Source organism: Manacus vitellinus, unplaced genomic scaffold, assembly GCF_001715985.3.
Source record: "Manacus vitellinus isolate BGI_N305 unplaced genomic scaffold, ASM171598v3 scaffold_112_pilon, whole genome shotgun sequence".
In the NCBI taxonomy this organism is placed as follows: Eukaryota; Metazoa; Chordata; class Aves; order Passeriformes; family Pipridae; genus Manacus; species Manacus vitellinus.
The window spans coordinates 671231-684692 of NW_021938853.1; the positions used below are offsets into that span (position 1 = coordinate 671231).

General features: G+C 46.7%; 1 protein-coding gene across 1 annotated transcript in view; it reads left to right on the plus strand.

The window, feature by feature from the left end:
- FRAS1 (Fraser extracellular matrix complex subunit 1) overlaps positions 1–13462 on the plus strand; it is a 101838-nt gene that overhangs the window by 64232 nt on the left and 24144 nt on the right. Inside the window, exons 24-37 of the mRNA XM_029965644.1 lie at positions 557–703; positions 1678–1818; positions 1902–2045; positions 2229–2372; positions 2956–3226; positions 3759–3843; positions 5484–5810; positions 6303–6456; positions 8276–8454; positions 10088–10204; positions 11792–11906; positions 12111–12248; positions 12437–12469; positions 13149–13280. Of these exons, the coding sequence (XP_029821504.1) occupies positions 557–703; positions 1678–1818; positions 1902–2045; positions 2229–2372; positions 2956–3226; positions 3759–3843; positions 5484–5810; positions 6303–6456; positions 8276–8454; positions 10088–10204; positions 11792–11906; positions 12111–12248; positions 12437–12469; positions 13149–13280 (2127 nt within the window). The remainder of the gene's footprint in view (positions 1–556; positions 704–1677; positions 1819–1901; positions 2046–2228; positions 2373–2955; positions 3227–3758; positions 3844–5483; positions 5811–6302; positions 6457–8275; positions 8455–10087; positions 10205–11791; positions 11907–12110; positions 12249–12436; positions 12470–13148; positions 13281–13462) is intronic.

Sequence of the window (13462 nt, forward strand, 5' to 3'; positions counted from 1 at the left end):
CCTCTGGACTTTGATCCTAGATTAAGTAAATCCCTGAATTAATTTTTTTCCTGGCGTCTTTGTTGCTCCCTGCAGCTCCAGAATTTCACACTGTGTGCAGATAAAAAGGTGGAAATGTTAAGAGAAACTAAATGGGCCTTTGGTCTCACCAAAGTTTGCTGCCTGGATTTGCAGCAGTCTGCCATCCTCTCCAAATTTTTGTATTTCTGGGTAAAGAATCGTGTGAAACACAGGTTGATTAAAGGAAGTAAGAAAAACAGAGACAGGGAAAGCTCTTTTTTGGGGATTTGGATTCAGGATCAATATTTTACCCTCACCTGTCCAGAGGAGAGTAAGCATTAGTCTATGAAGACATACCAGTCTTTTCCAGATAGAAGGAGGCTCTTTCCATTTTGGAGGCTGTGAAAAGGAACATAACAAGCCAAAACTCCAAAATCTCCGTACGTGTCTGTCAGAGAGGACAAGAGGAGTAGCAAGGCTGCAGGATGATGCCATTTTTACTTGTACAGTGGGCTGGTTCATCAGGAATTTCACTGATTTTCTTGTCTTTCCACAGCCTGCAGCAGCCAGTGCTGGAGCTGTGACTCGGCTGCCAGCTGTACTTCATGCAGAGATCCTGCCAAAGTCCTGCTGTTTGGAGAGTGCCAGTATGAGAGCTGTGCTCAGCAGTATTACCTGGATTTTTCCAGCAAGACTTGCAGAGGTGAAAAATGCGTTGCTGCTTTCAAGAAAAAAAAATAAAAAAATTAATAATAAGTAATTAAAGTGCCTTGGCTAAGAATCCGTTACGTGGCAGGTGGCCTGCTTTAAAAAGGGGGAAATTGTTCAGTGACAGGTTGCTCGCGAGGTTTTTGCAGTATTTTTCTCTCTTTTTGGGCAGCCTGCTGTCACATACTTGAACCTTTCAGTGGAACAAGATCATTGCAAATCGCTCTCCTGTAAGTGATTCAGTAACTGAGCCAGCAAAGTTTGCAGGGGTCAGGTCCAGCAATTCATTTAGTCACGGGTCAGCTGAGTCACGAGGGAGCTTGCCAGGAGAAGGCTCTTTTAGGGTGTCTGTCAGGCCTCCTGTGCTTACCTGCCTCTCTCTCTGTCTCATAAAATCCTGCATCACTGGATGGCTGCAGGAACAGCAGTTTGGAATGGTTTTAAAGACATGTGGCTTGAAAGATTCGCAGAACTCCCCAGCAGAGTGTTCCCTAATGGAATTAAGTGAGGAAAAGGTGGTGGCAGCCTGAGGAGTCCCTGGGCACGTGTGTGTGGCTGGGACTCTGCTGAATACTGGAGCAAGGATAGTACAAGGGCATGTGAAGGCAGGTCTGATCCCAGCTGGATCCAGTGTGTTCCTGGCCAGTGGGCTTTCCAGAGGGACATTCAGGCTGTGAGGGACAGCGATGTAATTTTCTTTTGGTCAGAGTCCTTTGAAAGCATGAGCTGGATGATGCAGGATGAATAATTGCTAATGAACCACAAACTCCACATTGGCATACAAGGAGCACTGCTGCTCCAGGGAAAAATTCACTCAGCACAAATCATGCTTTCTCCTTTTTTTTAGTATTTTATCAGGTTTTACTGTGTTCTTTGCTCCAGGGGCTTATATTCCTGCTGTGCAAAGCCCTTGTGTGGGGTGAGCACCCCAGGAAGGGCCACCCTGAAGTGGCTTTTGTTTTCTTGCAGAGTGTGACTGGAGCTGTAACGCCTGTAAAGGTCCCCAGAGGACTGACTGCCTGCAGTGCATGGAGGGCCACGTCCTCCACGAAGGAGCTTGTGTGGAACAGTGCCCTGCAGCTTTCTACCGGGAATCAGACACGTGCCAGAGTGAGTTTTTCTGGAGTCTGACATGTTCCCCTCCTTGTCTCCAGGGTGGTGTCGAGCTGAACTTTTTGCATGTGACTTTTTAGGGTGTGACCAACCCTGCCTTCAGTGTCACCGAGCAGCAGACGAGTGCAGCCTCTGCCAAGCCCCGTTCTTCCTCTTGGACACTCGTTGTGTTCCCAAGTGTGGGGAGAGATATTATGCAGACCACGCAAAGCAGAAGTGCAAAGGTAAGCACAGGGACGTGATGTGGTGGCAGTGGTCAAATGAGGCAGCTCTTAAGTCTTTGCCTCTTCCTTTGACTATTTCTGTCAGGTGACTAAGACACAAATAGCAGTGTTTCTGTTCTGTGCACCAGTGGCTGCATTGGTTTTGCAGTGTCTCAGTGGGGTTGTGCTTTCCATCCGCTTCAGCTTGTCCTCCTGGGTGCCTGGAGTGTGACAGTGACAGCCTGTGCCACCTCTGCGACAGCACCACGTTTCTGAAGAATCGCATTTGTGTTTCTGCCTGTGGCCAGGGTTTCTATGGCAATACACGGACCAGAGAGTGTGAAGAAGGTGAGTGCCTCTCATGACAAAGTGACTGAGCTGGCAGGTTTCCAGCAGATTCTAAGGCCAGAAGAAGTGTTCATTCAGTCACATTTTCGGAATTCACTTTTGTGCATTTTCCTGTTGAAAGGCAGCAGCTATTTTTCTCCGGTTTTTTGGTTGTGCATGTACATGGTTTTCTAAGTGAAGTTGCCTGGCTAAGTGTGGAGGCACATCTTTCCAGCAGCATCATTTATCATCAGTGTAAAACAAACGGCAAAATATCTTGGGGGAAATCCCTTCCTAAACCAACTTCAGTTGTTGCTTATCCTTCCTTTATTCTAAATGATGATTTACAAGTCTATCTTGCAGGGCAAGCCAGAGTATGTTGTTCTGTGATAGGGAAATCAAGGTGGGAAGTGATTTGCCAAAGTCATGGTGGGGTTTGGGATGGATTGCAATTTTCGAAGGTGGTGTTTCTCCACCTGGGTCAGGAGTGAACAGGGCATCGTAAGGGTCTGCTCTGTTACCCCAGGAATGGTGGTGACAGGCACGATGCCAACACTGCCCGTGGTAATTCCTTCAGTAATACCTCTCCCTTGTTTCATCGCAGCCAGGGAACATCCCTCGAGCTCCCGTGCGAGCGGCACCCTCACCGTCGGCATTGGCGGGGTGACACCCCTGGACCTGTCACTGCTGGCTGTGTGTGATCCGGGCGGTGGCACGGGCCAGCTCCTGTTCCACCTGGACAGCATTCCCTCCAACGGCAGGCTGCTGGTGGTGCTGGCCGGGCAGGAGGTGCTGCTGAGCCAAGGAGACCACTTCAGCTGCAGGGATGTGCAGGAGAGGAGGGTCCGCTTCGTGCACAGCAAAGACAGACCCCGGTGAGACTTTTTGCTGGGCTTTTGCCTTAAAAAAAAAAGGCATGTGTCTTGAGAACAGGTATTTCCTCCTTCCTTGGAAGCATTCCTGCAGGGAAGCACACCTCTCCCTGCTGTTAATTCAACTACCAATTTACTTATGCTCTGTCATGCTATAACTGAGGGTTAATCCTGGCAATCCTGGAGCTTCTGTTCTGAGGCCAGAAAAGTGACTTTTTTCTTTTGCAGCAAAGAGCTGACATTTAGAGTTGGCACTTTATCTTGGAGGTGCCATCCGATGTGGATAACATGAGTTAAAGGGAAATGAGGGTGTACTATTACAGAGCTAAAGGCAATTTATTACGTGTTGTGACTGTTGTGAATCCTCAGGAAAAAATACTATAAAAACAGAATTGAAAAAACTTGAGTTAAAGCTTGTGTCACCGAACCAGTCATTTTTACTGAATATATAATATGTTTATCATTATTGAGTCCTGCAAAAGCACTTCATTAATTTATATTATCCTGTATTTTGACTTGTTGGGGACTTTTTTAGGAAAGGAAAGTTTTCCTTGAAGGTCAGCGCTCAACAATCCTTCTCCCTCCCTGAGGTGATCAACATTCAAGCGTTTTCAACACAGGTAACGTAACCAAGCTTGGAAACAACCCTGAATTTTGTACCATTTGGAGCCCTGGTTTCTTGCAGGGATAACAAAGGAGCTGGGCAGAACTTGAGCTGGAGTTCAGGTCAGGCAAATCAGACTCAACTCTCCCTTAGGAGAGGCAGCCAAGAGCCACATGGAAGAAGGACTTGGGGAAGTGACTGAAGAAGTTGGCCTGTGTCATTTTGCTTGTGCAGGGAGTTGCAGCTGTGCAATCATAGAGAAATTATCAGGGAGGGCTAAGGAGTCCCTGCTGCTCCAATTATCCTTTGGATCTGTGGATGCTCTGGTTCAGCCTCTTACTGCAGGGCAATTGAGCCGTGATTGATCCCGATGGCAGGGCTGCTTTGACACTCAAACTTAATGCTCTGTTCTAGGACAGTTGGGAATTAAATCAGCATGAGCTGCTTAAAGTGTGTCTCTTAAACTGCTCCCCACTTCTGGGCAAGCTGATGGTACTGCCAAGTGCCCCTGTCTTTTATTATGGTTATTTAAAGTCTGTGGAACAATATTGTGGAGGGGCCTCACCCCAGAGGTGGTACAGGCATCTTAACTGGGGCCAGGTTTCCAAGGAGGGTTTGCAGCTTTGCACTGAGCTTTTTCCAGAGTGGAGAGCTCTAGCAGAAGTTGTGGCTACTTGGCATATTCTTACAAATAAAGAGACTTTAAAGTGCATCCTCAGAGAGGCATTAAATGGCTTGATAAGAACTCTTTTAGTGCCAACTCCTTCCTGCCTACAAGCCTGGCTCAGCCTCCATCCCCACCACGAGTAATTTATATTCCATATTAGTCATTCCCATAACTTCTGGAAATTAGAAGTGTTCTATTTTGTCCTTTAGTGTAAGACAAAGTGTGGATTTGGATCCTGCCGGGTGTATATTGATTCTGGCTGGCACTGAGATCTTTGCTCAGTCTAATTCCTGTTTACCCCAGTAGGACGTTCACCTAAGTAAGAGCTGCAGTGGCTGCCCCAGAATACATAAGTGAGCTTTAATGGTAGGAATTTTGCCTGTCGATCCCTAATAACCCTCAGAAGTCGTGCACAGGTGATGTGGCAGCAGGAATGTTCCCAGGGCTTTGTCCCTGTGGGATCTCCTCCCTCCCGAGGCAGCACATTCCCAATGGCAAAGGATGTTTATTGGGATCAATAGACACTGCAGATTTAAACTTTCTTGACAACTGAAAAGTAAAGAACTAATTTAAACCAGCAGAAATGTGGGATCTTTGGTGTAGGTTGAATAAGGCTGTGGGGAATCTTAAAAATTAAATAACTGCTGGTGCTGATGACACCCATTTTGCTGTCATCTCAAAAGGCTAATGAAGGTCAGCTGGAGTCAGATGCTTTCTGTGTAAATATCCCAAGTTTTTTCCTTTCCTAAGCTTACTGTGGCATGAGAATCTTCTTTTAATGTGACTAATTCAGTCTAAATGCTAAATATTCTTAGATCTGGCCACAGGGGAGAAAGGTGTGGAGAGTGATTTTCTGCTTCTTAGAAATAGGAGATTTCCAGGGATGAAGCGGGCTGGTTTCCTTAACCCCAAACTTTTCATTCCAGACTTTAATCATGATCCAATCTCCAAGGTTTAGCGACCACCTCAGAGCTGCTTTTGCGTTTCAGGCCCCGTCTGTGATCAGAAACGAGCCCCTCCTCGTCGGCAGAGGGGGAAGCGGGACGATAACAGAGCAGCTGCTTGGCGTGAGGGACAGTGACAATCCTCAGGACGTCGTGCTGATGGTTGTGGAGCCTCCACGCCACGGGCAGCTGCTCAGAGCTCCCGGGGACTCGGCGTCTTCTGTCCGCACGTTCCGCCCGGATGAGCTCGCGGGGGGCCGGCTGCGTTACGCTCACGACGGCTCTGCCAGCCGGGATGATGCCGTCCTCCTGCAGGTGAACGATGGGTTCCACTTCCAGAACATCCTGTTCCGCATCAGGATCGCTCCCGAGGTATGTGCTGTGACAGGAACCCCGGCAGGCAAATTGAAAGTCTGAAACCGCTCCTGCGTCCAGCCCTGACATCTGCGTTTCAAGTGCCTTGAATTAATGTGGGATAAAGATTTGGAAAAAGAAAAAAAAAGCCAGAGGAATAATTTGAAGGCTAGAAAACCCACTAAGTAGCAAAAGATTTTTGGTGGATGCTCAGACAGAATGAGGATGGTGATAAAGGACAAAATTGTGGAGGGAGACTCAGGTCAGGAGGGTTTAGGGTCAGTGACAGGAAATTAGGAATCAGAGGACAAGGTCAGTTCTACAGGCTGAGAATTGGGTCTGAGGGATACAGGTGAGGGGTGCACAAGCCCTCTGGAAGCAGGCAACCAGGGTGGGATGCACGAGAAATTCCAGAATACTCTTGATCCTTTTCCCTTGAAAATCTGTTTCCGTCAGGGCAGCTTTACTGACATTCCAATAAGCCTTTTCCTGCTGTCCCCCTGCCCTCAGGGTGACAGGAGCCCTCGGCTGGTAACAAATTCCCTGGTGTGGGTGCCCCAGGGAGGCATGCTCCAGATCTCCAAGACCATCCTGCACGCCGAGCTACCCGGTGCCCGGGACTCTGAGATCACCTACACCATCACCAAGGACCAGCCCAGGCATGGTAAATATCTTTGGAATTCTGTTGTCAAAGAGCAGCTTTCCATCCCACTTCCATTGGGTTTTGTCCACATCCAATAGAATTTTCGGGAATATTTCCTTATAATACTACACTGGATAAGTGCTGCCAAACTCATCTTTTTCCACTTCAAATGGGCATGCAAAGTAACAAAGTACTTTTGCCCTGCCTGGTCATCTGATCCTGTCCTTTCTCCCATGGGAGTGAAATCCTGGTGGATTTACAGCCCTGAGAGAGCAGAATCTTACTGCTAAAAGATACTGTTCTACAATGAATGCCTAGTTTAAGAGGAGCACAGGGTAATATCTGTCTCTAGAAACTTCTGAGCAAAAGTTTACCTTGAAGAATTCCCTAAATTCCATGACATTTGATTTAATTTGTACCAGTGGAAGGGGTTGCTGGCTCGAACAGGAATTAGTGACATTTGCATCTGTAGATAATTCTTGTCCCCAGATTCCTTTGGGGAGGCTCTGAGCTCGTCTCTCAGAGCAATGACTTTCCCTGGCAACCCTGTGCTTAGAAAGTGTTTTCTGGGAACAGTCTGAGGAGGAGCATGGAAGGTTCTGGGATTTGTAGCTGAGCAATAAACGGAGAGAAACTGGATGGAACAGAGAAGGCATCATATGTGGAGGGAAAGGAAATACGGAGAGGAAAAAAAACCCCGTTCTTTTCCCACTCAGCATCACCATTTTCTTCACTAAAACCATGTCTTTAAATAACATATTATGCATTTCTAAGAAATGATAATTTGCTGAGCCAGGGAAAATTAGAGGGTCCCTCTAGCAACATCCGTGGGGTTTTATTGCCTTGTGCTGTGAGGACGGGCTGTTTTCTATGACAGCTGCCAGCAGCTGATGGAAACAGAGATCATGTGAGTTCTGCAGGTTAGAAGAGAAATAATTAATTTGTATTCCCCCTTTAGTTTTCTGCAGATGAAGGTCTGTCTTCTCATTTTTAATAAGCATTTACATGAAAACAGGAATTTTTTCCCTGAGGAGCTTGTCTCCTGCTGCCTAACCCTAACTAAAATTTATAATCCTGTGTTTGTATCACCATAATTATCTCTGCTGTGATTAATTGCAAGAACACAAACGGGTTTGTAGCTGCAGGTGAGGAATAAGCAGCAAAAATCAATGATCTTCAAAATTTTATCTAAAATACTGTTTTGCAGAAAGTGAGGGAAAAAATTAACAGAGAGAAATGTAGAAAATGAGTCCTGAATCCGAGAGGGCTTATCTGCCTAACTTAGTCTGTGAGTGATGAAGAAGATATTCATACGTGTAGAAAATATATAATTTGATTTTTAGATTTTTAGGGGAACTCCCAGGAGCTAACACGTAAGATTTGGAATGTAATTAGGGCACTGATAAGGGAATATTAGCACAGGGTTGGATGATCACATGGAAGTGTGATATTTCAACTTGCTGAATTATTTTCTTGTTGCTCCAACTGTTCGAGGGTGGTTTGGGGAAACGAAATGAGATGGGTATTTTGCACAACGGAATGATTAATAATCAATCATCAGAATTATCAATCTGTTTAACAGAATTAATTAACAAAGTGCTAATTCTGATGTGAACCTCAAAAAAGCCAAGTGCAATTGGAGATTTCTGTTCAGAAAAATCCACTGGGGGGGCTTTTCAGCATAATAAGTTCCCAAAAGAACTAGAAAAGAGCTGACCTCGAAGAGATGAGTCTGCTGCGTTCTGACCCCGAGGCTGTGCCCTGGAAGGGAAGATGGAGAGCCTGCTGCAAGGCACCTCTCCCTCTTTGTGTTCTCACAAGTGCCCTTTGCTTTTCCCAGGGGAAGTGGTGCTCCTGGTCCCCATGCCGGCGGACGGCCCCGCAGACTCGTGGCAGCTTTTGCCCGATGGAAGAGCAGCCTCCCCCACGGCCTCCTTCACCCAGCAGGACATCAACGATGGCATTGTGTGGTACAGGCACTCCGGAGCTGAAGTGGAGAGCGACTCCTTCCAGTTCCAGGTACTCCTCATCAAATTAATTCCTGTAGGGAATTGATATAAATTAGTATAAAAATAAATTCCTGGAGGGTCACGTGGCAATTCTCTTGAGATGACTCCTCTTGCTGCTCCCTGTATCCTGTGATCTCAGGTTTTAAAAATGGCACAGGTCAATAAACACTTGTGTTTGCACACAGACTGATGTGTCTGTAGGTACACGTTGGGTGCCTGAAGATGACATGCAGCTCATATCCCGGATGTTTGGATGCCCCGTTTGCAGCTCAGACAGGAGGTTTGACCCCTTGGTGCTGCCTGGCAAATACATCACCCTCTCATAACACCTGTAATATTTCCACCAAGTGTTCCAAGTGCCTTTTTAAAAATGGTTTTGCAAGCCCCAAAGCCACACACAACCCTCCTGCTGCCTCCCCTAAGCTAATAATTTGATTTTGGCTGGAGAGTCCTTTGTCTTGCAAACAGACAAAAAGGTAGAAGAACTCCCCAGCAGCTGGAAAACAAAAATAAATCCCACCTCCCCGCAGGTTTAACAGCCATAAAATTCCTCAGACAGGTCCTTGCTGTTTGCTGGGAAGGTTTAACAGCCTCCCCTAACGCTAAGCCCACGCCAACACTTGCACTCAGTGTTTGTTACATCTGGTTTACAAGGCAGAAGCAATTACTGTAGCACCGGAGAGGCAATTAAGGTAATTTCTAAAGTAATTAACATAAGTGATAATGAGGAATTTGTGAGCGTCAGTGTTGAACAAGCTAATCTTTAGCTTAATTGCTGCGTTCCTCTTGTAGACCATGCATTTTGCATGAGTTGGATGTTTGGGTTTGGTGTCTGGGAGCAGGAGCAATAATTGTACAGAGAACTATGAGAGGGAGCTGGGGTTACTGGGATCACACTGGGACGCCGTGGCACACCTGTCCAAGCCTTGAGCCCTGGGTTGGGGCACCTCAGAAAGGGCCAGCATGTTGCTTTCATCACTATTGTGACAGAGCACGTGCAGCAAATGGCTAAAATCATGTCGTTCATTTAATCACAACATGTATTTTTATGCGTTTTCTTGAAATGGAGCTTCACAAAGGGAGCTGTATTTCTTTGTCTACCTCACCTCAGGACTGCTGGGAACATGTGCAGGCTCACCTCTAGGGAATGGTTCTGGTCCTCTGAATTTTTAGCAATTCAATAGCATTTGCTTTATATGTCTTCACTGCAGACCTGCAATTATGAGTTAGATACCCTTGCCTTCACTTTTGGGGTTATAGTGGTGTATGGAAAATGTTTGTGGGTCTGTGAAACACAACCTGTCGTGGAAGCTGTTGGGATCACAGGGAGCCACTGCCAAGGCAGCGCCACTAATAAAAGACCAGTTATTTTCACCTTTGTCAGCACAATCTCATTTTGAGGGGGGGAGGAAGGTTTAAGAAGCCACTATTTTTGCTGTTCCTGGGATGAAAGGTTCCACTAAGCTGCACAGGCAGTTGGAGTAAAACTGAGGAAATCTGTGGCAGGGACTGGGGGAAGCAGAAAAGGGAAGGTGTCTCTTTGCCTTCCCAGACCAGGAGGAAAGGAGAGGTAAAGTATGAAGTGCAGTAGAAATGCAGGGGTGTTCTGTCAGGTATCCATTCACATGATCTTTCCTTTCCAGGTGTCCAGCTCTGCCAGTCCACAAACCACCTTGGAAAGCCACGTGTTCAATGTTGCTGTTCTGCCCCAGACACCCAGAGCACCTCAGCTTTCCCTGGGCTCCTCTTTGCACATGGCTGTAAGTGATACACCAGACAGCTGGAGTAGGAATGGGAAAACAAGAAAGGTTAGAAGAGTAAATGGTGGGGAGGGTGGAGAAAATACCATGGAACGTTGAAAAACTCGGTATTATAAGTGATGAATGTCTAGGCTGTGTTAATAGAAAAGGTGATCTTGAAGTTTAAAGCTGATTTTGTAGGCTCAGACTTTGGGGTAAGCCTTCTCCACATGTCCCCATCACATGTGGGTGAAGTCCAGCCTTCCCTTCTACTCCTGCTGTCTCCTGCCTGCCAGACAGGACCAGGAAAGGCCAAAGGAGGTGGTGGGAGAGGGATGAGTGAAAACTCCATGGCACAGTGGCCTTGTCAAGGTTTAAAATAGCGGTGACCTTTCCCATGGTAATAAAACATACTCAGACTGCTACTTGGAGCAATGTATCTTTCTGCTCCCGACTTTCTGTTGTTGTCATTATTGACGAAATTGATGGGAGAGATGTCTGGCAGAGCCACGAGGAGCTGGGTTTTATAGCTAATTACACACCACAAAATTCAATAGGGCCATAAAATAGACTTTACCTCACCACCTGAGAGTCCTACCTTCGGGAGAGACAAATAGGCCTTGGAGGCAACTGGGAAGCAACCATAACCTTTAATCTTTCCATCATAAAATTGCACTTCCTTGCCTCAATGTGATGGAGTTCTGTTCATTTGTCTTCAGCCTCCTTCAACAATTAGACTTCCAATATGTGAAGTCTTCCCATCCCTCTAGTCTTGACTTGTCCTGCTGGGAAAGGTCAGAAAAAGTTTGGTGACTCTTTGGTGGTTAAACTGGACATAACATAGATACTGTTTTTTCTTCAAGTTACCTGTTCCCCCCATGTAGGTGAAAGGATTTTATTCCTGTTCCTGAACCTTTCATGTTCCAAAGCAGATTAATTAATTGCCTGTATCCTTAATTTAGCTCGTTTTCTCCTTATTTTGCTCAGGATTATGAAATGAGCTGGATGCTTTTCATACCCACTGAGCTGTTTAATTCAGTGACTTCTTGGAGCTGTTAATTCTGCAGGATTAAGGTTCATGAACACATGCAAATTAACTGCTTTTGGGCACCTAAGTCTTTTCATGCAGCACCCTAATTCCTGTAATGTCTTGCCTGCCTTTGGCTCATAATAATCCTGTTATGGAAGGATCAGAGCAGTTTTAGACAGGTTTAAAACAAAGAGGGAAAAGCTACTCTCTATTCCAATGAAAGGGTTGAGTCATTTTTAGAATTACTCTTAAAAGAAAATCAAGTCTAGCCACATCAGACTGTACCAGAAAACTATGTAGGCAGTGACTTATGTCTTTGTCCAGGGAGGTTTTGATCAAACTAGGTTTTTCTTTCTCTCTTTTTAGTTGCTCTAGGTCAGAAGAGAAACCTGTCTAGCTGTGAGTTTGGAGGTTTTACATCTGCAGGGGACAGGGTGTCAGCTTTGGGGTTAAGAACTAGGCCTTTACGTTCAAAGATTGTCTTATATTTAACTTTAGCAATTCTCTTTCAATGCATTTTTGGGTGAACCTTTCCTTGTCTCTGGCCTTGATGCTCTTGGTCTAATGTGTTTATTGAGGTGCTGGAGGACCGTGTGACAGTGATTGAGCCCCATCACCTCTCCTTTGTAGACCCAGAGGTTCCCAGTGAGAAAATCCTGTTCAACGTGACTGTCCCTCTTCTTCCAGGCCAAGGCAAGTGACCCTGTTCAGAACATGGCAGAAAACCATGTTTCCTGAGCACAGAGCATTTTTCCCTCAAGCATCGTCCTGCGGATGCACCTGTTAATCTGTTCAGTCTCCTTCCTTGGCTTCCAAACGCCTCCTTCCTTAACCCCACTTGCAGCCGTGGAATCAAGTGGCTTCCTCCTGTTCACGCTGGTCTCTCTGCCTCTGTAGGTATCGTGGAGCACAGGGACAGGCCTCTGTCCCCTGTCAGGTATTTCACCCAGGCAGACATAAACCACGGCAAGATTGCCTATCGCCCGCCGACCGCAGCTCCTCACCTGAGGGAGATCATCGCCTTCTCCTTTGCAGGTGAGGCTCACTGTGTTCCCTTTAGGACCTACGGGGAACTGGACTGCTGCTGTTCCTCCTTGGGGAGGAGAGACTCCTGTCTGGCTGAATGTCAGCACTTGCTCTCTCCAAAAGTCTCCAAATCCACGTCAGTAGGTGCTTTCCTGTCCCGCCCGCAGTGACTCTGTGCTTGTGTTTTGTCCTGCCAGGTCTCCCAGAGTCCGTGAACTTCCGATTCACAGGTATGTGAACCACTTGCACTTTTTATCCATCTGCCCTTCCCATTGCCTGCTACTCCCTGGCCTTTCTTCTGCTGCAGGCACACCTATGGGTGCTCGGTAGGAATTTCTGGAAAAACACATGCCTGGGGAATATTAATTCATCTGAGTCCCAGCAGTGTTTTCTAGAAGCTGAGCTGCAGCTTTAGTAGGGGCATCTTTTTCCAGTGGTTTCCTGGGATCCATCCTAAAAGCCTGATTCATTCCTGTTTTCCCCCTGTGCGAACAAGGAGTTTTATGCTGTTGTTTTTTTTAATACAGCATGGAGACATATCTGCAATTAAATTGCAACGATAAGCTGCTTGCTTGTTTAACACATCCTTCCCTTTCCATATGCCTTCTGGCTTCCACCAGCAAGACGGAGTCCGTGTTCTGACTTAGGAGCCCATCTAACAGATCTGTGGAAGACAGGATGTATACACACAGGCTTTCAGAAGTTTTAGAAGAGTTGAGTTAGGGGCAAAGATAAATGCTCTTGGCAGGTGTGAACTGTGTGTCCATAGACAAAGGTGTGGCTTGGAAAGGTGGGAGAGAAGTCAGCGATGTCGGGTGGTGGTTTTGTACAGAAAGGTGCATTTCCCACGTGAGAGTCCCTGCAAACCCATCCCTAAAACACTCAGCCATGGTTTCTGTCTGTGTGCAGTGTCTGGTGGAGAAGACACAACCCCAGAGATGGTGTTTGTCATTCACCTGCTCTCTGCAGAGCAGCAGCCTCCAGTCTTCCAGATCGCGGCGCCGTTCCTGGAGGTCAGCCAGGGGGGCAGAGCCGCCATCGGTGAGTGGGGAGTGAGGTTGTTTGGGATGAGCACTGCTGCTCGTGTCAGGAAGTTCTCTGGGGGTTTGTAGATACTCCCCTGCTCTATGAACATGTGCACATCTCTCTCCTAAGCCGAGGGTTTGCACAGGGGTCTCTTGTGAGCCACAGTAGCAATATGGGCATCATCAGGAGACTAATTA